This window comes from Lepisosteus platostomus, assembly GCF_059453375.1.
Source record: "Lepisosteus platostomus isolate fLepPlt1 chromosome 5 unlocalized genomic scaffold, fLepPlt1.hap1 SUPER_5_unloc_4, whole genome shotgun sequence".
NCBI classification, from domain to species: domain Eukaryota; kingdom Metazoa; phylum Chordata; class Actinopteri; order Semionotiformes; family Lepisosteidae; genus Lepisosteus; species Lepisosteus platostomus.
The window spans coordinates 340,891-364,585 of NW_028291474.1; the positions used below are offsets into that span (position 1 = coordinate 340,891).

Consider the following 23,695-nt stretch of genomic DNA (forward strand, 5'->3'; position numbering starts at 1 on the left):
CCGCCTAGCAGATACAAATGGGTTGTACAACTTTGAATCACCAGGGAGCACACACACACACACCCGTGCCGTTGAAGTGCTCTGCTTCATTTCTAAGGGCAACTCAACATTCACTCCTACCCCGAGTGCAGAAAAGACAGCATCCACAGCAACAACAGCTCAGGTCTCTGCACAGGAGCTAAGCTGCCCTCATCTCCTCTGCGGCTCCTGCGGAGTGGAGTCCTGCCTGCAGCCGTGTTTGCAGGCGGCGGCTCCCCGCGCCCTGTCTGTGCGTCGTGTCCAAGAGCTCCTGGGAAGAAGAGAGAGCCCTCCCACTCGGGGGCTTTTCCACCGTCTGTGTGAGGAGGGGCGGGTGTGTCCAGTAGCTTATCGAGCGGAAGCCTGGGGCGACGGAGAGCTGTGATCGTGCAGACCTTGAGGTGTCACCTCTTTGTCTGCTTTCCCGCCCCCCCTCCGCCCAAGCTCTGCTCCAAAGTAGCCCGGCAACCCCTCACACCTGTACGTGTCACAACCTAAGGTGCGGTCATGAGACACCCATGGGGTGTCGTTCTGTTCTTGCTAATTGTTTCCTGCCCGTCGCAGGCAGGAGTCCATGCGAGGAAGATGCGCTGGACAGAGCTCAGAGGGCGCAGCTGGGTGGCTTTCCTTCTGAGTGACGTTCCTGCAACACTCTCCCGCTACTCTTGGTGCGCTCATGCCACAACACAGGAAGGCTGGAGCAGGTGGCTGTGGGCTTTGCGCACCGCCGAAATAGCTCAGTTGGGAGAGCGTTAGACTGAAGATCTAAAGGTCCCTGGTTCGATCCCGGGTTTCGGCATTTTGTTTCATCGCGCCCTTTGTTCCTTTCTCCAGCGCCACCTGCCTAAAGTGACGCGTCCCTTTCTCAGCCCGAAACGCAAGCGAGACACCAGCAGCGGTCCCTGTAGGTTTCCGTAGTGTAGCGGCTATCACGTTCGCCTAACACGCGAAAGGTCCCCGGTTCGAGACCTGGCGGAAACAGCCTTGTTTTGCACGCTCCTGTACTTCACAGAGGTCTTGAGCGACCGGTCATTTGTTGCCAATGTATTTCCGGTGCCTTCATGCACTCTTGTACCAAACGCACGTTCCTTCTGTACACGGAGCAGATCATTCGCAATTGGGCTGTGCCGACAGACCAGGACGAGCTCTGTTGGCTCAAATGCAGTGCAGGACCTGCAAGAACAACAGAAAGATTAGCATCCAGCGGGGGCTTCTTAGTGAGCCCAAGATCTCATCAAGAATCGGCTCCAGCAACAGGGCTGGGCGCATTGTTCCATTCTCCGCCCACTCTCGGTGTAAACAAGTCTCTCCTGGTCTCTGCTTGAAGTGCACTTTCCTGCGTTTGCTTTGGTGTAACTGGCTTCCCCTGCATGGGCGAATGTGAAGAAGATCCTTAGTAAGTCATTGAAGAAAACCGAGAAGAGGTCGGAGTGGCCTCTGTCGTTCATCAAAGATCCAGTCAGGCAGTACTCCTCTGTAGAGCGCCGTTCGTTCACATCGATTGGCTTTTTTTTGCCTTCATTCGTGCGAGTAGTAAAAGCAGAAGCCCCTATTCTGCCGTGACCCGGATTCGAACCGGGGTTGTTGCGGCCACAACGCAAAGTACTGACCACTATACGATCACAGCGAGTTACCGAGACACACGCGGCAGGGCGGAAAGGGCTGTGCTCTCTTCGTGTGACATAATTCGGAAAAGTCCTGACGTTGCATTTCAACTGAGCCCCAGTATACATCGACCCTTCGACACTCTGAGTGACAACTCTCTTGCGTGTTTTCTCATATTTATGTAGTTTGCTTGCATGATGCCGGGAACAGCATGGTTGTTCGCTGCCATATAGTCTAGCGGTTAGGGTTCCTGGTTTTCACCCAGGCGGTTCGACTCGGTTTTGCCTCCTGCTTTCCAAAAGATCAGCACCGTGTACGAAAGAGCCGCATTAAAACTACTCGAACGTGCAAAACGTGCGAGAAGAGGGAGCGCTTGTTTCCAACCGAAACTTCTCGCGTGTGAGACGAGCTGATCATCGCTGTGGGAGGGTTACTCTGGTAGACAGGGCTGACCTTCGGCAATAGGACTTATAGTCTCCAAGATGATATTTGCACTTTCTGGAGAGGCGATTTTCTCCACTTCAGTAGCCCGATTTCGTCGATTGCGTGGAGAGGGCTGTAGAATGTGGCGCCGCCTTTCCTGCTCCGTCCATGACAGGCGTGCTGGTCTCTGGAGAGAGAGCACGGTCCATCAGCGCACTCCAATAAAGGCACTGGAAGCAGCTAAATCGCATTGGCGAAGCTCAGCGCTGGGCCGCTGGGCACGTCTTACCACCGTTTCCGTAGTGTAGTGGTTATCACGTTCGCCTCACACGCGAAAGGTCCCCGGTTCGAAACCGGGCGGAAACAGACATCTTTTGTCGCCAGGCACAAAAGGGGATTGGGGATTCGCCTAGCGCTGTGATCGAACAGACCCACTGGACCCACCTCTTAGTGTGGCGGGATCTGCACAGTGCATGTCACAGCGCATCCTGCTTTCACTTCAAGGCGCGTCCTGATGCACCCCAGTCTCCCGCGTGACAGGTGGGGACAGGTGACAGGTCCTATACTAACGAGGAAGACATCGCTCTCTCCGACCCCCGGCATCGTGTCCCGACCCACCGTGCTGGAAGCCGACGCGTGCTGTGATTCCTTTACGGAGCAGAAATGACAACCGAGGAGCCGAGAGATCATTTCAGCATTTCGCGTCTGAACGGAAAACACAAACGACCAACTCGGAATGACTTGCCTTTGACGCTTCTCAAAGCGTTCTTTGTGCATCGAACAGACCCACTCACCTCTTAGTGTGGCGGGATCTGCACAGTGCATGTCGCAGCGCTTCCTGCTTTCCCTTCAATGTGCTTCCTGATGTCGAGTCGACTGCCGTGCGGAGGCTCTGAAAGCGAGAGCAATGAAAAGGTGCACGACGCTGTGAAAGAAAACAGAGAAGTGAAAGGCAGTCATTTCTCTAAGGAGGTGAAAGAAAAGCTACTCCCCGTCGGGGAATCGAACCCCGGTCTCCCGCGTGACAGGCGGGGATACTTGCCACTATACTAACGAGGAAGACATCGCTTTCGCCAACCCCCGGCATCGTGTCCCGACCCAGCATGCTGGAAGCCGACGCGTGCTGTGATCCCTTTACGGAGCAGAAATGACAACCGAGGAGCCGTGAGATCATGTCAGCATTTCGCGTCTGAACGGAAAACACAAACGACCAACTCGGAATGACTTGCCTTTGACGCTTTTCAAAGTGTTCTTTGTGCACGACGACTGCGCCGCCTAGCAGATACAAAGGGGTTGTACAACTTTGAACTAGCAAATGGAAGAGGGCTAAGCCCCCTCTCTTTTAGCCCAGGTTCGATCTGTCTCCCAGAATCACCAGGGCGCGCACACACACACACACCCGTGCCGTTGAAGTGCTCTGCTTCATTTCTAAGGGCAACTCAACATTCACTCCTACCCCGAGTGCAGAAAAGACAGCATCCACAGCAACAACAGCTCAGGTCTCTGCACAGGAGCTAAGCTGCCCTCATCTCCTCTGCTCTTTCAACTGAACCCCAGTATACATCGACCCTTCGACACTCTGAGTGACAACTCTCTTGCGTGTTTTCTCATATTTATGTAGTTTGCTTGCATGATGCCGGGAACAGCATGGTTGTTCGCTGCCATATAGTCTAGCGGTTAGGGTTCCTGGTTTTCACCCAGGCGGTTCGACTCGGTTTTGCCTCCTGCTTTCCAAAAGATCAGCACCGTGTACGAAAGAGCCGCATTAAAACTACTCGAACGTGCAAAACGTGCGAGAAGAAGGAGCGCTTGTTTCCAACCGAAACTTCTCGCGTGTGAGACGAGCTGATCATCGCTGTGGGAGGGTTACTCTGGTAGACAGGGCTGACCTTCGGCAATAGGACTTATAGTCTCCAAGATGATATTTGCACTTTCTGGAGAGGCGATTTTCTCCACTTCAGTAGCCCGATTTCGTCGATTGCGTGGAGAGGGCTGTAGAATGTGGCGCCGCCTTTCCTGCTCCGTCCATGACAGGCGTGCTGGTCTCTGGAGAGAGAGCACGGTCCATCAGCGCACTCCAATAAAGGCACTGGAAGCAGCTAAATCGCATTGGCGAAGCTCAGCGCTGGGCCGCTGGGCACGTCTTACCACCGTTTCCGTAGTGTAGTGGTTATCACGTTCGCCTCACACGCGAAAGGTCCCCGGTTCGAAACCGGGCGGAAACAGACATCTTTTGTCGCCAGGCACAAAAGGGGATTGGGGATTCGCCTAGCGCTGTGATCGAACAGACCCACTGGACCCACCTCTTAGTGTGGCGGGATCTGCACAGTGCATGTCACAGCGCATCCTGCTTTCACTTCAAGGCGCGTCCTGATGCACCCCAGTCTCCCGCGTGACAGGTGGGGACAGGTGACAGGTCCTATACTAACGAGGAAGACATCGCTCTCTCCGACCCCCGGCATCGTGTCCCGACCCACCGTGCTGGAAGCCGACGCGTGCTGTGATTCCTTTACGGAGCAGAAATGACACCCGAGGAGCCGAGAGATCATTTCAGCATTTCGCGTCTGAACGGAAAACACAAACGACCAACTCGGAATGACTTGCCTTTGACGCTTCTCAAAGCGTTCTTTGTGCATCGAACAGACCCACTCACCTCTTAGTGTGGCGGGATCTGCACAGTGCATGTCGCAGCGCTTCCTGCTTTCCCTTCAATGTGCTTCCTGATGTCGAGTCGACTGCCGTGCGGAGGCTCTGAAAGCGAGAGCAATGAAAAGGTGCACGACGCTGTGAAAGAAAACAGAGAAGTGAAAGGCAGTCATTTCTCTAAGGAGGTGAAAGAAAAGCTACTCCCCGTCGGGGATTCGAACCCCGGTCTCCCACGTGACAGGCGGGGACACTGGCCACTATACTAACGAGGAAGACATCGCTCTCTCCAACCCCCGGCATCGTGTCCCGACCCAGCATGCTGGAAGCCGACGCGTGCTGTGATCCCTTTACGGAGCAGAAATGACAACCGAGGAGCCGAGAGATCATGTCAGCATTTCGCGTCTGAACGGAAAACACAAACGACCAACTCGGAATGACTTGCCTTTGACGCTTTTCAAAGTGTTCTTTGTGCACGACGACTGCGCCGCCTAGCAGATACAAAGGGGTTGTACAACTTTGAACTAGCAAATGGAAGAGGGCTAAGCCCCCTCTCTTTTAGCCCAAGTTCGATCTGTCTCCCAGAATCACCAGGGCGCGCACACACACACACCCGTGCCGTTGAAGTGCTCTGCTTCATTTCTAAGGGCAACTCAACATTCACTCCTACCCCGAGTGCAGAAAAGACAGCATCCACAGCAACAACAGCTCAGGTCTCTGCACAGGAGCTAAGCTGCCCTCATCTCCTCTGCTCTGCGGCTCCTGCGGAGTGGAGTCCTGCCTGGAGCCGTGTTTGCAGGCGGCGGCTCCCCGCGCCCTGTCTGGGCGTCGTGTCCAAGAGCTCCTGGGAGGAAGAGCGAGCCCTCCCACTCGGGGGCTTTTCCACGGTCTGTGTGAGGAGGGGCGGGTGTGTCCAGTAGCTTATCGAGCGGAAGCCTGGGGCGGCGGAGAGCTGTGATCGTGCAGACCTTGAGGTGTCACCTCTTTGTCTGCTTTCCTGCCCCCCCTCCGCCCAAGCTCTGCTCCAAAGTAGCCCGGCAACCCCTCACACCTGCACGTGTCACAACCTAAGGTGCGGTCATGAGACACCCATGGGGTGTCGTTCTGTTCTTGCTAATTGTTTCCTGCCCGTCGCAGGCAGGAGTCCATGCGAGGAAGATGCGCTGGACAGAGCTCAGAGGGCGCAGCTGGGTGGCTTTCCTTCTGAGTGACGTTCCTGCAACACTCTCCCGCTACTCTTGGTGCGCTCATGCCACAACACAGGAAGGCTGGAGCAGGTGGCTGTGGGCTTTGCGCACTGCCGAAATAGCTCAGTTGGGAGAGCGTTAGACTGAAGATCTAAAGGTCCCTGGTTCGATCCCGGGTTTCGGCATTTTGTTTCATCGCGCCCTTTGTTCCTCTCTCCAGCGCCACCTGCCTAAAGTGACGCGTCCCTTTCTCAGCCCGAAACGCAAGCGAGACACCAGCAGCAGTCCCTACAGGTTTCCGTAGTGTAGCGGCTATCACGTTCGCCTAACACGCGAAAGGTCCCCGGTTCGAGACCGGGCGAAAACAGCATCGTTTTGCACGCTCCTGTACTTCACAGAGGTCTTGAGCGACCGGTCATTTGTTCCCAATGTATTTCCGGTGCCTTCGTGCACTCTTGTACCAAACGCACGTTCCTTCTGTACGTGGAGCCGATCATTTGCAATTGGGCTGTGCCGACAGACCAGGTCGAGCTCTGTCGGCTCAAAAGCAGCGCAGGACCTGCAAGAACAACAGAAAGATTAGCATCCAGCGGGGGCCTCTTAGTGAGCCCAAGAGCTCATCAAGAATCGGCTCCAGCAACAGGGCTGGGCGCATTGTTCCATTCTCCGCCCACTCTCGGTGTAAACAAGTCCCTCCTGGTCTCTGCTTGAAATGCACTTTCCTGCGTTTGCTTTGGTGTAACTGGCTTCCCCTGCATGGGCGAATGTGAAGAAGATCCTTAGTAAGTCATTGAAGAAAACCGAGAAGAGGTCGGAGTGGCCTCTGTCGTTCATCAACGATCCAGTCAGGCAGTACTCCTCTGTAAAGCGCCGTTCGTTCACGTCGATTGGCTTTTTTTTGCCTTCATTCGTGCGAGTAGTAAAAGCAGACGCCCCTATTCTGCCGTGACCCGGATTCGAACCGGGGTTGTTGCGGCCACAACGCAAAGTACTGACCACTATACGATCACAGCGAGTTACCGAGACACACGCGGCAGGGCGGAAAGGGCTGTGCTCTCTTCGTGTGACATAATTCGGAAAAGTCCTGACGTTGCATTTCAACTGAGCCCCAGTATACATCGACCCTTCGACACTCTGAGTGACAACTCTCTTGCGTGTTTTCTCATATTTATGTAGTTTGCTTGCATGATGCCGGGAACAGCATGGTTGTTCGCTGCCATATAGTCTAGCGGTTAGGGTTCCTGGTTTTCACCCAGGCGGTTCGACTCGGTTTTGCCTCCTGCTTTCCAAAAGATCAGCACCGTGTACGAAAGAGCCGCATTAAAACTACTCGAACGTGCAAAACGTGCGAGAAGATGGGGCGCTTGTTTCCAACCGAAACTTCTCGCGTGTGAGACGAGCTGATCATCGCTGTGGGAGGGTTACTCTGGTAGACAGGGCTGACCTTCGGCAATAGGATTTATAGTCTCCAAGATGATATTTGCACTTTCTGGAGAGGCGATTTTCTCCACTTCAGTAGCCCGATTTCGTCGATTGCGTGGAGAGGGCTGTAGAATGTGGCGCCGCCTTTCCTGCTCCGTCCATGACAGGCGTGCTGGTCTCTGGAGAGAGAGCACGGTCCATCAGCGCACTCCAATAAAGGCACTGGAAGCAGCTGAATCGCATTAGCGAAGCTCAGCGCTGGGCCGCTGGGCACGTCTTACCACCGTTTCCGTAGTGTAGTGCTTATCACGTTCGCCTCACACGCGAAAGGTCCACCGGAGTAAAGTTAGCTTGAAGTTCGAAAACGATTTTGGCACGCCTGTAGCGTTTACACGAAACCTCTTAGAATCGCGAGAATACTTGCTTTGTGTATAAAATACATTGTGAATGCTTTCTCAGCCTTTACTTTTTCGTTTATATGACATTTTTTTGACCAATCACGAATATTATTTTGTCCATATCTTCGCAACGGAAGCACAGAACGCCTTCAAACCAAATACATTTTAAAGACCACGACATGTGGATATTTCCACAGCCTCTACATCAAAGTATCAGTGAGCTAATTATCTTTTTTTAAACCTCCGGTTTTTCATCGATGAGTAATTACGCACTAACTGGAACCTGGGGGACCGCTGTATACACAAGATCACAACGCGAGAAATACTGTTCAATACGGCTTCATGCGAAAAACCCGTATATGACTATAGGCAACAGAATAGTGCAGTCTCCAATTACTCAGACTGTAAGCACGCGAATAAAGCTTTGTCTGAATTCTGAAACCCTTTCTTTACGTCCTGTTTTCATTCAGGTAAGAGTCAACTATATGCACAATACTACTGACAGCAGGAAGATTAAAATATTCTTTACTCAGAAGCTTATTAAAAACAGCTCCCATGATGTTCAAACCGATTTTTTACACAGAACACTGACACAGCTTTGCGTTCTGAATCTCTTTTTCTCGTGCGTTTATTTAATGTGGCACAATGCACTGGGATAGGCGTATTCTGTTCACAAACCAATAGCATTTAAACCACAGCACCCACAATGCTGCAAGTAAGTGTTTTGCACACTAAGCAGAGAGCGATGTCTTCCTCGTTAGTATAGTGGCGAGTATCCCCACCTGTCACGCGGGAGACCGGGTTACATCAGGACGTGCATTGAAGTGAAAGCAGGATGCGCTGCGACATCCACTGTGCAGATCCCGCCACACTAAGAGGTGAGTGGGTCTTTTCGATCACAGCGCTAGGCGAATCCCCAAACAGTGTGCGTGGCAACAAACGAAACAGGCCTGTTTCAGCCCGGTTTCGATCCGGGGAAATCGGGCCCAGTAGTGGCGGGATCTGTACAGTGCATGTCGCAGCGCTTCAATGTGCTTCCTGATGTCCTACCCCGAGAACAGAAAAGAAAGCATCCACAGCAACAACAGCTCAGGTCTCTGCACAGGAGCTAAGCTGCCCCCATCTCCTCTGCTCTGCGGCTCCTGCGGAGTGGAGTCCTGCCTGGAGCCGTGTTTGCAGGCGGCAGCTCCCCCCGCCCTGTCTGTGGGTCGTGTCCAAGAGCTCCTGGGAGGAAGAGAGAGCCCTCCCACTCGGGGGCTTTTCCACGGTCTGTGTGAGGAGGGGCGGGTGTGTCCAGTAGCTTATCGAGCGGAAGCCTGGGGCGTCGGAGAGCTGTGATCGTGCAGACCTTGAGGTGTCACCTCTTTGTCTGCTTTCCCGCCCCCCCTCCGCCCAAGCTCTGCTCCAAAGTAGCCCGGCAACCCCTCACACCTGCACGTGTCACAACCTAAGGTGCGGTCATGAGACACCCATGGGGTGTCGTTCTGTTCTTGCTAATTGTTTCCTGCCCGTCGCAGGCAGGAGTCCATGCGAGGAAGATGCGCTGGACAGAGCTCAGAGGGCGCACCTGGGTGGCTTTCCTTTTGAGTGACGTTCCTGCAACACTCTCCCGCTCCTCTTGGTGCGCTCATGCCGCAACACAGGAAGGCTGGAGCAGGTGGGTGTGGAGAGTGTTAGACTGAAGATTTAAAGGTCCCTGGTTCGATCCCGGGTTTCAGCGTTTTGTTTCATGGAGCCCTCTGTTCCTCTCTGCAGCACCCCCTTCCTAAAGTGACGCTTCCCTTTCTCGTTTCAGCGTTTTGTTTCATGGAGCCCTCTGTTCCTCTCTGCAGCACCCCCTTCCTAAAGTGACGCTGAAACCTGAAAAGTCCCCGGTTCGAGACTGGGCGGAAACAGCATCGTTTTGCACGCTCCTGTACTTCACAGAGGTCTTGAGCGACCGGTCATTTGTTGCCAATGTATTTCCGGTGCCTTCATGCACTCTTGTACCAAACGCACGTTCCTTCTGTACACGGAGCAGATCATTCGCAATTGGGCTGTGCCGACAGACCAGGACGAGCTCTGTTGGCTCAAATGCAGTGCAGGACCTGCAAGAACAACAGAAAGATTAGCATCCAGCGGGGGCTTCTTAGTGAGCCCAAGATCTCATCAAGAATCGGCTCCAGCAACAGGGCTGGGCGCATTGTTCCATTCTCCGCCCACTCTCGGTGTAAACAAGTCTCTCCTGGTCTCTGCTTGAATTGCACTTTCCTGCGTTTGCTTTGGTGTAACTGGCTTCCCCTGCATGGGCGAATGTGAAGAAGATCCTTAGTAAGTCATTGAAGAAAACCGAGAAGAGGTCGGAGTGACCTCTGTCGTTCATCAACGATCCAGTCAGGCAGTACTCCTCTGTAAAGCGCCGTTCGTTCACATGGATTGGCTTTTTTTTGCCTTCATTCATGCAAGTAGTAAAAGCAGACGCCCCTTTAGGGAGCCTGTCAGCACCCGGAGTTTTCCCCTTCTGTAAGCTCTCCATAGCCTCTCAGCTCTTCTACTGTCAAATCCCCCTCAAGTACTTCCCTATCTTCTTCACTCAAAACGTTTTCTAGCTTTGAGGTAAAAAAATGAATTTCTTCATCCTTTACCTCTGTAGAGCTGTACAGTCTTGAGTAGAAGTGTCACGCGCTCTGCAGCCAGAGGGCGGTCCTTCTCTGTCCTGTCCCTAGTTCCTGGTCTGCTGTCCTTCCTTTCCCTCTCTTTCCCTTGGGCTATATATTTCCGGGTCTTGCACTCTGTCCTCGCTCAGCACTGACGTTCGGATGTCCTGAGACCCGCCTAGCACCAGGGCGCCCCACATCCGCTCCCTGAGGGCACAGGTTTCTATACGGCATTCCTGAACTCTTTGCACTAATGAGCCCGGGCCTTTTTCCCGTCTCGCCGCTACGCATATGGGTCTTTTTCCGCACTCCTGCTCCCCACAGTTAGTCCCTTTGGACGTCCGTGACAAGAAGGCCTCGATGCAGGAGAGGATAGCACTCAGCTCTGTTCTCTCTCTTCCCTCCTCATCAACTACACTTTCCATGACAGACTTGGAGCCTACCACTTTCCTGAAAAAGAAGCAGGTACACTTCTCATTTTCTTCCAAGAACTGCACTCTGCTTCTTAACAGCACTCCTCGACTGCTTTCTTCGGCTATGCTCCGGATGTCCTTTTTTAAAAGGGTGATATCCTCAAGCACATCGAAGCCACTGTGCAGCATCGTGTAGAGACGCTGCAGCTGCCTCTGTTTCCTGGCTAGCACTCCTCTCCGTCTGGCAGCAGCCTTCCTTCCCTCAGCCATGAAAAAGGCCTTTGTCCTCACCTTCACCTCCTCCCACCACTCTCTTACTGACCCGTACAGACACTGCAAGGACAGCCACTGTGATAGTTTCTCCTTGTAGCGGGATACTACCCCCTCGTTCTCTAGCAGCTTTGTGTTGAGTTTCCAGAGGCCTGGGCCAAAGACAGTCCCGCCCTGGAGTTCCACTCTACACCCTAAAGCCTGATGATCTGAGAAGAAGACAGGCTGAAGAGTGACCCCAACAACTTTCACTCTCTCTGAGACAAAGCAATAGTCAATTCTGGAGCTGCTATTCCTCCCTGACCATGTATATCCTGCTGTTGTGGGATATATACATCTATATGTGTCTGAGAGTTTAAAGTCTTGAACTAAGTTTTGCAGGGCCAGTGAGCTGGAATCCAATTTTATCGAAGATCAAGTTCAAGTGGCATGCCCGCAGTTCTTGTCTTTCCAAAGTTCTAGAAGGCAATCGAAGATCCTGAAGAGTGCTTGAGCTGGTATCGCCCTAGGTTGAGCCTAGGGGGTTAAGGCCAATCAGCAGCTGAGCTGGTTGGGATCCGGCAGCAACGTTCTCTCTCTCTGCTCTCTCCTCTCCCCTCCCCCTTTCTCTTGCTCCACCTCCTTGGCCTCTTGGCTGGGAGTAGGTACTCGTGGCCTGCCCGCGGTGCTTGCTTTCTTCCTCGAGACTCAGAAGCGCTATCCGCTCCCTCTCTCTCTCTCCTCCTGCGCTTGCACCTAGCTGGGCTTTGCCCACAAGGACAAAGTCCAGGGCTCACTCGCTGCTCCTTTAGCAGCTAAACCGTCCTCTCCACAGGACCTTGCTCTCTCTCTTTCTCTCCTTTTTTCTTTTTTCTCCTTTCCAGATGGCAGACAAGAAGACACTGATCCGGTTCCACTGGACCAAGAAAACAGAGACGATGCCAACTGCGAAATCCTTTTTCATTACCTTCCTGAGAGGGATCCTGCAGTTGGTGGCCGGAGATCTCTACTGCCTGCAAGACAACAAGGCAGAGAGATACATGGAGGCCTACATAGCCACGGACGCCTCATATGAAAAGGCAACGAAAATGATCAGAGAAAAAGGTAAGCACCCCCGTTTCTCTGATTTCAGGCCGGAGCCTATGAGGAAGACAAACCAGAGGACCATCACAATCCTCACGTACAACCCCTACGTACCAATGGCACTGGTAACAGCGTACCTAGGGAGGTATGTAACTGTGGTGGGCAAACCGACGGAGATCAGGGACAGTTGCGGCGTCTGGTACGGCAAAGGCCAGTACCGAGTCCTCCTGAAAGAGGACCTAGAGGGCGTCGACGGTTTCCAGCACCCCCTGGCCCGCTTCAACATCGGAGCCGACAGGGGGTACCTTTACTACCCCAGGATGCCGGATTTCTGCAAGAAGTGCAGACAGTCCGGCCACAAGGAGAACACGTGTGACATCGTCAGATGTCACAACTGTAACAAAGAGGGGCACCTGGCAAAAACCTGCCGGGCAGCCAAAAAGTGCGATGGATGCGGCGCCGAGGGACACCTCCTTCACTAATGCAAGGTAAGCAAACCTTCGTTTGCGCAGGTGGTGGAAGCCGACCAGCAGAAACCGGTCTCAAGACAAAGGGAGAGAGGTGAGAACAAAGAACCCGCACCTCCCCCGCAGAGAACCGAAACTGCCGAGGCCACACCCCAGCCGCACCAGTGCCTCAAGATGATCGCCAGGACGACGGACAAAATGGCTGACCGGAGGAAGGGCCCTGGATAACTCCCAGCAAGAAGGGAAAGAGGATCCACCTTCGGAAGGACAAAAGAAAAGAGTGGTGTAGCGGCGAGGCTTAATAATAAGGCAGAATTAAGGCCCCATTTCTCTGTTCATCTCTGTGGTGCAGCCACAGAGAAACTATTCATGCAGGCTGATTTAAGATGTTTTCTTTTGATAAGGACAGCTCCCAAAGGGGGATGCACTTAGCTAAGCCTGGCTATCATGATCAATGGTCACCCATTGGCGCCTATCTGTCTAGGGAGTGCCAGTTGGACATCTGGACTGCATTCCTAAGTGTCGGGAGTAAGTGACTCATATCTCACCTTGATCAACCAATCAGGGACTGGTAGGGCCGAGTAACCCACGTGGGACTCTGGTGCCCATGGAACTTTCAGCCAATCAATGAGCTGAAGTTCCTCCAGGTAAAAACAGGCAACACGAGATTCAGTAAGATTCAGTAAGATTCAGTAAGATTCTGGAAAGGATTCTGTGGACTGTTCTAAAGGGAATTCAAAGGAGAATTCCAGGGCAGGATGGCCCAGGAGCAGAAGGCTCCCAAGGGCAGGACATTCTCGCAGAGCGCCTCCTGACCATCCTGAGACTCAGCCCGGACAACCACGGAACGGCCAGAGTTTCCGAGTGCCAGAACCTTCCTTTGTTCTAAGAGTCTAGAGTGGAGGTTGCCAGAGAGAAACCAGCAGCAGGCCTCGTGAACAGGTCGGAACTGTGGACAGCTGAATCACTATTCAGAACTAGCTCTTCATCAGGAACGAACCAGTCCTCTTCCTGACTTGCTGGGACCCACAGTCATCTTTTCTCCTGTGCACAAACTTTGCTAGTTAAAGCCAACACTAACTAGCCGGTCAGTGAGCATCTGCAGCGCACCATCGCAAGCCGCACAGCACAGCCTGGCACCGAGCCAGAGAGCGCAGATTGGACAGCAACAGCCTGCAACTGTTTCTTTGTGCCCGCAGGAGATCTGAATCCCCAGAGATTGGATGAGTATTCAACTTCACTGCATTACTGCTCGAGAATTCAATTGTAATCCCAACCAGTTGATATCAATTTAATTCCTAAGAGTTATGTTCTTGTTTTGAGTATCTAATGTAGAAGTTGTAACCAAGTTCACTTTACGAAACGGTCTTAATGAATGATATACTGAATGTATGTCCTCTTGATATGTGTAACACTTCGTAACTGACTGAATATATATCTTTTGTATTCTGATAACCCTCTCGATAAGATCTGTTAGGTTTACATGCATATTTTATGTATTAATAAATGTATCCTCGTGTATTAGTACCTGTGTGTGTGCGTTGTTTGAGTTATGTCGCATGGTTGGATTCTAAAGCCATCAAAAGAATCAACTTTGTGATTTACTGCTACAATTAATAATTGTCTCAGTAAATGCCCAAACCCTACAGAACTGGTGCCTTCAGAGAGCCACTATGATTACATATTTGGCGTCCCTGAGCCGGTTTTCTTACATATTTGGCGTCCCTGAGCCGGTTTTCCTACAGTGGTAAGGGAGAACCGTTTCCTCGTCCTAGAGGAAACGGAACTTTCTTCCCCCGAGGCCCAGGAACAACCGGAGGAGGCAGCCCAGGAAATGGAAACCCCCCCCCCCGAGGCCCAAAGATGACAGGAAGTGACAGCCCAGGAAACGGAACCCCCCTCCTCCGAGTCCCACGGACAACAGGAGGAGGCAGCCCAGGAAGAGGTTACCCCCTCCCCCGAGGCCCAGGGACAACAGGAAGAGGCAGCCCAGGAAGTCGGAACCCCCTCCCCTGAGGCCCAGGAACAACAGGAAGAGGCAGCCCAGGAAGTGGAGCCCACCTCCCCCAAGGCCCAGGAGCAACTGGAGGTCCCCGAAACTCCTGGAGAAAGGGAAGAAAAAAGCCTTCCCGAAGCGGTGGCGGAGAGTATCCTCGAGGAAGACAAGATTACTTTGAAGCCGCCCTGGAGCTGGGACTGATGGTAGGGCTGGACCTGTCCAGCATGTTTACCTTTCAGTCCCCAGCGAGACCTGGAGGGAGCCCAGCATATTCCCCCCAGGACCCGAACGAGAGGAGTTACATCTAGGCTAAACAGTGCCCAGATGTAGACTCCCAAGTTTTCCACTGTAAGCACAAAGAGAGGAGGTTCAACTTTCACTTGTTTAATCATGATTGTGAAACTTACCTTTCTAACAACTAACGTGAGAGGGCTAAGAGACCCGGTGAAAAGATGGGGAGTCTTTCATGATCTGGTCTCAAAGTCTTTCTCAGTTTGTTTCTTACAGGAGGTCCACCTGAAAGATGAAAGGGACAAGCTGACATTCACCAGGGAATGGACGAAGGGAGAATCAGGCTGTGGCTCTCCGTCCCGATGAGGCACTTGGTCCAGTGGTCAAACACTGGGCCCAAGGCAGAGAGGCGACCGAAGTTCTACACCCACGCTGTCAAGTGGAGCAGGAGGTACGAGGCCACGAGACAGCCAGAGCTCTGCACCAACCACAGAGCCCTGTACAAAGAGGTGAGGGGGCATTTGGTCGCTGACGAAAGGCTGCAGGTTCCCAGACAAGTCTGGGAAAGGACACAGCCCAAAGAACTTGACAACCAACTGAAGGACCTCAACTGGATGGCTGTACACAAGAGACTGGCTACCAGAGAGGTTCTCTACAGACACTCGCTAACCAGGAATCCGCATTGCCCCCGGGACACGTGTTTTGTCGAGGAGACTCAGGAGCACGTGTTCTGGAGCTGCCTCTTCGCCAAGGCGGTGTGGGGCAGAATGGACAACATTATGCAACTCCTGGGAAAGGATGCGGTGCTCAGTTACCAGTACATTCTGCTGGGGGCTGGCACCCACCGGACTGGACAAGGGGACACAGGACCTGTGGGGGCTGCTATTGTCCCTCACAAAACAATGACTGTGGAAGGCGAGGAACACTCTCATCCGGCACAACATAAAGTGGGGGGCGAGGGAGCTGGAGGAGAGGATCCTGGCGGACCTCAGGAGGAGGACGAAGCACCACGTCGCCAAATGGGGTTTCCCCACGGCGAGGGAGTGCTGGAATGGACTTTGGGCCCTATACAGGGATTAAAGGACAATAGCAAGTGGTAGGTTTGGAGGGACTCTCTTAATTGCGCAAATCCACCCCCACTTGCAAAGATTGATAACGGACAATCAATCTCCGTTCCGCCGTTGTTTTTTATTCCATGGAGTGCTAATATGAGTGAGATGTTCCTTTTGAGATGTTTTTTTTTTTTGCGGAATAAAGTATATTTTGTAGCACAAAAAAAATCTTATGACAAGGTTTACAAGTTATCTGTTGAACTACATTCTAATAGGTGTGGTCACATTCCAGGTCATTTGTTTACGTTTTTGTTTCTGCAGCAACTGTTAGATGAAATGTGCTAATATGTAACCTAACTCCAGTGTGAATAACTAGAAGAGGGGAGCAGCTCCACTCCAGACCAAGGGAGCTTTGAGATTGGCTGGGCCAGATCTCTCATTTGCATATCTGATTTGGAAATATAACACTACACCCCCTTCTTGCATGGATTTAACTTGCACCCAAGAGTCCCCTACTGTGTATTGCTACTTATTTTTTTATGATAAGTGGTGATTACCAGTTGACAGGTTTTATTTGTTGAATTATAAATGGTTTTGTATTATCATCCTGAATGGCCTGTACTCAAGGTTTGGTAGGGAATGTGTTTTCATTTCATTTACCAAATTGAATTTTTGCTCTTTTAGTATTTGTCTAGAAGGCTTTCTGAAGTCAGGAAGCCCATTTATTTGGTGAAAAAAGATTCTGTATTAATATTAATATTGCTCATACAACATAAATAGGGTCTTTTATGAATAAAAAGATCTTGCACTTGGAAATCTTGATAAAGCTGTGTGCTTCCATACACTCGAGCAGTTTTGATTCCTAATATTTGACCTTAGGTGTGGGAACGGGTCTTTTTTGCATTTGATTTCCAATTGATCAGCACAGATCAGCATAGAAAATAGACCCATAAAGCAACCTCAGCAGTGACAAATGTCACTGGGTCACTTGGGTTTATACGTCGGGGTCCGGTAGTGAAGCTCCGCTCCTGTTTAGCCTCCGAAGCCGTACAGGGTGCGGCCCTGGCGCTTCAGCACGTACACCACGTCCATGGCGGTGACAGTCTTCCTCTTGGCATGCTCGGTGTAGGTGACGGCGTCGCGGATGACGTTCTCCAGGAACACCTTCAGCACCCCGCGGGTCTCCTCGTAGATCAGCCCGGAGATCCGCTTCACTCCCCCACGGCGAGCCAGGCGGCGGATGGCGGGCTTGGTGATTCCCTGGATGTTGTCACAGAGAACCTTATGGTGACGCTTAGCGCCTCCTTTCCCGAGTCCCTTTCCGCCTTTGCCTCTTCCAGACATCTTCTAGTTATCAGCTGTGAACACGACACACACTGCTCATCTTTGATGTATAATAGACATCTTTCTTTGATGTCTATTAGACATCAAAGAAAGATTTTTATAGGTGTAGAAACTAGTAAATAAAGCCAATGATTTGTTTTAGAAATGTATTCTTAAAATATACAATTATTCACACCTTAACAATATGTAGTTCAAATTATACATTATATACAATATTGTATTCAAATGTCTAATCATTATAAAAAACACAACTAGTAAACTTCAGTTAAAAATTCTAGTAACATGGCAATATATATATATATTAATGACAAACACAAACTAATTACATGAACACGCTAATATTTAACTCAAAACCACATTTCGATTCAGATATAAATTTTTAAAATTTACAACTTCTTTATTTTCACGAAAATATTATTAATGTAGAACAAACGCTACTTTCTAATAAAGACAGAAAGAAACTGTTTGTTTTGTGTCTCATGGTGATCCTCCTCTCGAGACTAATGAAATGTTTAATATGATCCCTCGAGAAAAAAAAGGAATCAATTTCCGCCTGTAATGATTGATGCCCCATCAAACATTTTGTAATATCCCTGGAAGTTTATACAGTAGAATTCTGGTTCGTGGCTTAAATTCAAGGTAAATGAGACTAAGGAAACGAGTTGGAAACTTGATGTCGAAGTGGGATTTAAATCACCCATTTCACATTTTACTTCATTGGGCAGTATGTGCCTGAAAGCAATGCCACAGCATCCCTTCGATAGCTCAGTTGGTAGAGCGGAGGACTGTAGTGGAGTCAACAAGGAATCCTTAGGTCGCTGGTTTGATTCTGGCTCGAAGGAAGGTGATTTTTGTGTAATTTAATCAAAGAGTTAAAAACGTTTTATTCAGACATTGATCAAAAGCTCAATAATCGACTAAGCAAAGGCTCCTGTTCCGAATTCAGCCCACGTCTGATTGTCTTGTTTTGGCCAAGATCTGATCTTTGAATTAAGGGACTAGACTGTCTGCTTTGTAATTCAAAAATACATACAAATGTCAAGTTTTTTGTAGATATAAAGGTGTTCTCTGTTTTCAAAGGATAGTTACTTAATTGGCATAATGATTTGGTATTGATTTTGTATCGTTGTATTATAAAGTTTGTGCTTTCTGTGTTTTTATCGTATTGTGAACTTATTTTTTAAACAAATGCTTACAAAGGCAAACACGGCACACATCTGTTTATACCAGCGGTGAATTGTACATTTTTATTAAGTACAAGCTACTGTGCACTTCTGGGAGTATAACAGGTTCGATATAAAGTGGCAAAAATATAAAAGGGGAAAATACCCCAGACTGCATGTAAAGCCCTTGTTGTGACTGTTTTAGATAAGATGGCGTACTATGCACGAAATGTTGCAGAAACACAATCTGATATTTTGATACAGGTAGGCCAGCGCTTCCAAAGCATGCAGGTGTAGAACAGGACTTAATGCATTTTTAGAATGCAGATTGCAGATTAGAATGGCATATGTTTAGCAATAATATTATTTATGGTACCTGAAAGTTTCAGGTTGTTGCACAAAGCTAAGGTATGCGTATACGTGATCTGACAACTGGAATCAATTTCCTGTCGTTAAACTCTGTTTATTTTTAAGTTGATAATAATAATAATAATAATAATAAACTTTATTTTATATAGCGCCTTTAAAGGTGGCTTCTCAAAGCGCTTTACAGGATGACAATAACAATAAATAAGAAGACTACAACAATAAATAAGAAAATTTCACAAGACAGGACACAATTATAATTACAACAATACAACAATAAAAATAGAGGAGACCGTGGAAGATGGTATTAAGAAGAGCAGAGGGGTGAAGAATGGAACCAGTTAAGTAAAGGCTTTTCTGAAGAAGAAGGTTTTGAGTCTGGATTTGAAGGAGTTTAGAGAAGGTGTCTCTCTAATATCCTTGGGCAAAGAGTTCCAGAGCTTGGGGGCATAGCAGGAGAAGGCCCTGTCGCCCATACAATGTAGACGGGCTTGGGGGACAGTAAGGAGGGCAGAATTTGAAGAGCGGAGGTTGCGAGGTGGGGAGTAGGGCGATAAAAGTTCAGACAGGTATTGAGGTGCCAAGCCATGTAAAGCCTTGTAGGTGAGCATGAGGATTTTAAAGTCTACGCGGAATTTGACCGGAAGCCAGTGCAAGGACTCCAGGATAGGAGTAATGTGAACACTTGTACTAGACCTGGTCAGGATTCTGGCTGCTGAATTTTGGACATACTGCAGCTTGTTCAGAGTAGATTTAGATACACCAGGGAGCAGAGCATTGCAGTAGTCAATTCGGGAGAATACAAATATGTTGATCAGCTTTTCAGCCACAGTTAATGATAGCATAGGGCGTAGTCTTGCGATATTTCTAAGGTGAAAAAAAGATGTTTTGACAGTATGCTGTACATGTGGGTCGAATGTTAAGCCAGAATCGAATATAACCCCAAGGTTTTTCAATTTTGATTGAAGCTCTAGTACAGAGCCATCTACAGACAGGGTTACAGGACTGGCTTTACGAAGTTGATGGGGGGTACCAATAAGCATGACTTCAGTCTTGTCACAGTTAAGATGAAGGAAGTTTTGAGTCATCCAAATTTTTATGTCAGAGATGAATTTAGATAGAATAGAGACAGCCACGTCAGTGTCGGGTTTGGTATGGATGTATATTTGAGTATCGTCAGCGTAAAAATGAAAGCTGAGGCCATGTGATCTTAAAAGCTGACCAAGTGGGAACATGTAAATGCTGAAGAGCAAGGGGCCCAGTATTGAGCCCTGGGGGACACCAGACTTGACAAGACCGATTTCAGACCTGTACCCATTGAGAGAGACAAAGTGACAGCGATCAGTGAGGTAAGACTTAAACCATTTGAGGGCAGTGTCAGAGACTCCAAACACAGTCTCAAGACGAGAAAGCAAGGTGTTATGGTCAACAGTGTCAAAGGCAGCACTGAGATCAAGAAGGATGAGTATGGAAAGAGAACCAGAATCAGAAGCTATTAGGAGATCGTTGGTGACTTTGACTAGGGCGGTTTCTGTGCTGTGAAGTTGACGGAAGCCAGATTGGAGGGGTTCGAAGTTGAGGCCCAGGATCCAAATCTTCAGTTCTGATTTTTTAAAGTGATATCTTTCCTTCCTGTCGTGGAAGTCACACGATGTGAGCAATTGTTTTTTTTACGTTGCGATCCAAAGAGCCTCAGACGCACAGTCTAACAGCAACCAAACCAGAATGCATTCTGCTGGGAGCCGGGCTGAGCTCATTCTCACTCCCTGTGCTGAAAACAGAATTATTTCTTCCCCGAACATCGTCTACAGATCACTTGTGCGCTTTTAACCTTCTCGCAGCTACGGGCGAGACTGACGCTCATGATATGAAGGCACCCGCTGGAACACATTCTCTAACTCTCACAATCGCGACAGACTTCGCTTTTTAAAAAAAAAGTAGATATAGCCCTGAAAAAAGCATTAGCTTTATCAGTTTTTACATTAATCTATTTTGAATCAAAGTTTGATTTTTTTATTGCATTTTACATTATAATAATAATAATTATCATCATCATCATTATTGCTTACACTTATATAGCGCTGTTCTGGATACTCCACTCAATGCGCTTTACAGGTAATGGGGACTCCCCTCCACCACCACCATTCTCCTGAATGAGCACAGAGATTCAGGACCTCGGTTTTACGTCTCAGCTGAAGGACGGCACCTGATTACAGTTTAGTGTCCCCGTCATTGTACTGGGGTATCAGGACCCGCATGGACTGCAGGGTGAGCGCCCAGCGACAGAAACCAGACGTGTGTCGGGCTCGGCTGTGAGCAGGACAGTGACGTCACGGGGACAAAGTAGAGGAAATCAAAACGGTTCTATAAAAGACCTGTGTCAGCTGTTGGTTTGCAGTCTGGACTCTAAATCCTCCGATCCGATTTTAAATCTCTCTAATACCTGAGCGGCTTCTTCCGAGTATTTATTCGTATACTTATCAGTAGTATGAAGGATGTGACAAATTTATGATTTCTTGGAACAAAATGGTTTTTATTTGCATTCGAAATGAAGCGGAATTTTAGCGCGACACACAAACCCTTTGTCTTTTTTAGATAGTAATTTTTAAACAGACATAAATGTAGAAAACGTGTTTTATTTTAGCACTACAATAGCAGGGTCAGTGGCGTAATGAATAACGTGTCAGGACTTCCATCAGAAAATTATACTGTAGGTTGGACTGCCGTCTGGCTTGTTTCGTTTATACCACTTACATTCTTTTATATAAATGAACTCCACCTGAAAGCTATAGAACACACTTTAGGTAAGTTGTCTGCAGCCTCATGCGAATTTCGACAACTTACCCAAAACACTGTACTGTCTGGAGTTCAGCTCCAGCTCTGAACTCAATTGCAATGAAAAACCATGCGTAACAAAACTGGAGAACAGCTGAACTTGTGCTCAGTTCGGTGATGAGGGTTCAGAACTGTCCTTGTTGTAATTAGCACGAACTGCACAGGCTCTGAATCAGACCATGTCAATTAGTCTGATCAGTGTAGGACACGTTAATGTAGAATTATTAATAGGCTTATTAGTTAGTTAGTTCAGGTTTACCCACCTGAACTAATGTAGAATTATTACTTGGTCTCTCTCTTGTTTGTATATAAATGAATGTCTCTGACAACTTAATGTTAGTTTTACGATGTAGGTCAGGTGTTGACATATGCACGAGTATACGAAATGTCTCACTCCTGATTCAACTTATGTTCTATAGGAGATTGGCGATTCCTCCTGTTCTCGTACAACCATATCAGAACAGAAGACCGTGTCACCCAGCTGTGATTCAAGATCGACTCGCATCTTTATCCCTTTTTTGTTCGTGATCATTATTTTCTTTAGTTATGATCAATATTGAACTTTTTCTAAATGAAATGACAATAATCAAACATGCAGGCAGATTTTTTAAAAGTATTCAGAATTGACAGGGTGCCCCTTTGGAACAGTCGTCAGAAAATGTGAGAAAATGAAAGTTATGTAAGCTCTGACACAAAGCATTGAAGATTGGAATCTGAGTGTAAAAAAGCTACCCGTCTCCCAATGATAGGCAGGGATACACACCATGACTCGAATAGACTCAGTAAACTTTAACACCTATGATATTACAAGTGCTTTGCACGTGTCGAATTTCAAGAAGGAACTACTACAACAGTTGTGGACATAATTCATTACCACCGGCAAAGTCCAATACCGGCAGCTTCTGAGAAAATAATGTTCACTCATGGAATTTGGTCTTTGAACGGCTGGCGGGAAAATTCATTTATACTCCTGTTGCACCCTCAGCTGAAACATGTTAAAATAACAACGCAGATTTGTTGGAGAACCTGACAAGAATTATTGGGTTAGCACTGTATGTATTCTGGTATATTTACTTTAATTTTAATATAAATGTAAACATGCATGCTGTATAATCTATTGTAATTTTAAAATATGTTAGCTGAGGATGCGAGGGGGGCTATTATACCTTGTGAAACACGCAAGGAACTGTAAAAAAGGCTGGTATTTGAAAAAAATTGGCGATCACAAGAAAACCACAATTTATGTGGTATTATCAGCAATATCCTTCAAAATCTATGTTCAAATGAAGGATTTAAAGAAACTATGAAAAAAGCAACAGTAATAGCAGAGGATTTTGATTTTTGCTCTTCAAGTCAGTAGATCGATGTAGAGTTGCACCCCTACAAACAGCACAAAGGATGAAACCCACCTCTTTCGTTATTGCTATGTTTGTGCCGGTGAAAGTAGCATTTGTGCTATTGAAAGCATCTCGGAAGATGAAGGTGCAGTCACTTCCACATGTCATGATATCATTAAATCCGACGACAAGAGCTGAAGCCCCCGGCATTTTCCAAGCCAGGAATGTGAGGAAGATGGGCATGGAGGAAGGTAGCATGGCCGAGCAGTCTAAGGCGCTGGATTTAGGCTCCAGTCTCTCTGGGGGCGTGGGTTCGAATCCCACCGCTGCCAAATGTTAGTGTTTTAAGACCTGCAATACGATCAGTAAAACCACTTTTTGTTAGGCTGCGGGAGGTGTTTAGAGATAGACTTTCTAAAAGACAGGCTTAACATCAAGGCAGAAAAAATATTTTGTTTTCTCAACAAAAATTATTTTTGGCACGTTCAGCTTTATGTAGGGAACAACATCTGCCGAGATCACTTTTGAGGCAGTGCACATGATAGTGTACCAGCAAGTAAATTTAATATTGGCTGTGGTGGTGAGCTGCTTTTGTCTGTGAAACTTTTAATTCTTCACGCCGAATCGTTGGCAGGGGTAAAGCTTATTAAATCTTTGAACAGAGCGCTCCATCAGAAATACTTTGTTCGTGCTCAAAAGAGATCAGAGGATTAACTTCATGAATTCACATAGCATACCTTACAGGAAAGATTTAAAAGGGGAATTGATTGTGCTACCTGATGTTGTTCCTGTGGTTTCTTTGGATACAAAGGTGAATGTTTTTT

At 48.7% G+C, this 23,695-nt stretch overlaps 1 protein-coding gene and 8 non-coding genes across 9 annotated transcripts; 7 read left to right on the plus strand and 2 right to left on the minus strand.

Moving 5' to 3' along the window:
* The first annotated feature begins 744 nt into the window (after positions 1 to 744).
* Positions 745 to 817, plus strand: trnaf-gaa (transfer RNA phenylalanine (anticodon GAA)). Its single transcript has one exon. It is a non-coding gene; the product is annotated as a tRNA-Phe (tRNA).
* A 1,522-nt stretch (positions 818 to 2,339) lies between these two features.
* On the plus strand, positions 2,340 to 2,412 carry trnav-cac (transfer RNA valine (anticodon CAC)). The gene has a single exon. It is a non-coding gene; the product is annotated as a tRNA-Val (tRNA).
* A 621-nt stretch (positions 2,413 to 3,033) lies between these two features.
* On the minus strand, positions 3,034 to 3,105 carry trnad-guc (transfer RNA aspartic acid (anticodon GUC)). The gene has a single exon. It is a non-coding gene; the product is annotated as a tRNA-Asp (tRNA).
* Positions 3,106 to 4,198: 1,093 nt separating this feature from the next.
* Positions 4,199 to 4,271, plus strand: trnav-cac (transfer RNA valine (anticodon CAC)). The gene has a single exon. It is a non-coding gene; the product is annotated as a tRNA-Val (tRNA).
* Positions 4,272 to 5,988: 1,717 nt separating this feature from the next.
* trnaf-gaa (transfer RNA phenylalanine (anticodon GAA)) lies at positions 5,989 to 6,061 on the plus strand. Its single transcript has one exon. It is a non-coding gene; the product is annotated as a tRNA-Phe (tRNA).
* A 10,119-nt stretch (positions 6,062 to 16,180) lies between these two features.
* LOC148638082 (histone H4-like) lies at positions 16,181 to 17,171 on the minus strand. Its single transcript, XM_088623396.1, has one exon. It carries the CDS (start codon positions 17,168 to 17,170, stop codon positions 16,859 to 16,861), a length of 312 nt encoding a protein of 103 aa, XP_088479522.1. The 5' UTR covers position 17,171; the 3' UTR covers positions 16,181 to 16,858.
* Positions 16,493 to 16,548, plus strand: LOC148638083 (U7 small nuclear RNA). Its single transcript, XR_015931122.1, has one exon. It is a non-coding gene; the product is annotated as a U7 small nuclear RNA (small nuclear RNA).
* A 753-nt stretch (positions 17,172 to 17,924) lies between the features above and the next one.
* Positions 17,925 to 18,012, plus strand: trnay-gua (transfer RNA tyrosine (anticodon GUA)). The gene is given in 2 exon segments: positions 17,925 to 17,961; positions 17,977 to 18,012. It is a non-coding gene; the product is annotated as a tRNA-Tyr (tRNA).
* A 5,109-nt stretch (positions 18,013 to 23,121) lies between these two features.
* trnal-uag (transfer RNA leucine (anticodon UAG)) lies at positions 23,122 to 23,203 on the plus strand. The gene has a single exon. It is a non-coding gene; the product is annotated as a tRNA-Leu (tRNA).
* Positions 23,204 to 23,695: the final 492 nt, after the last annotated feature.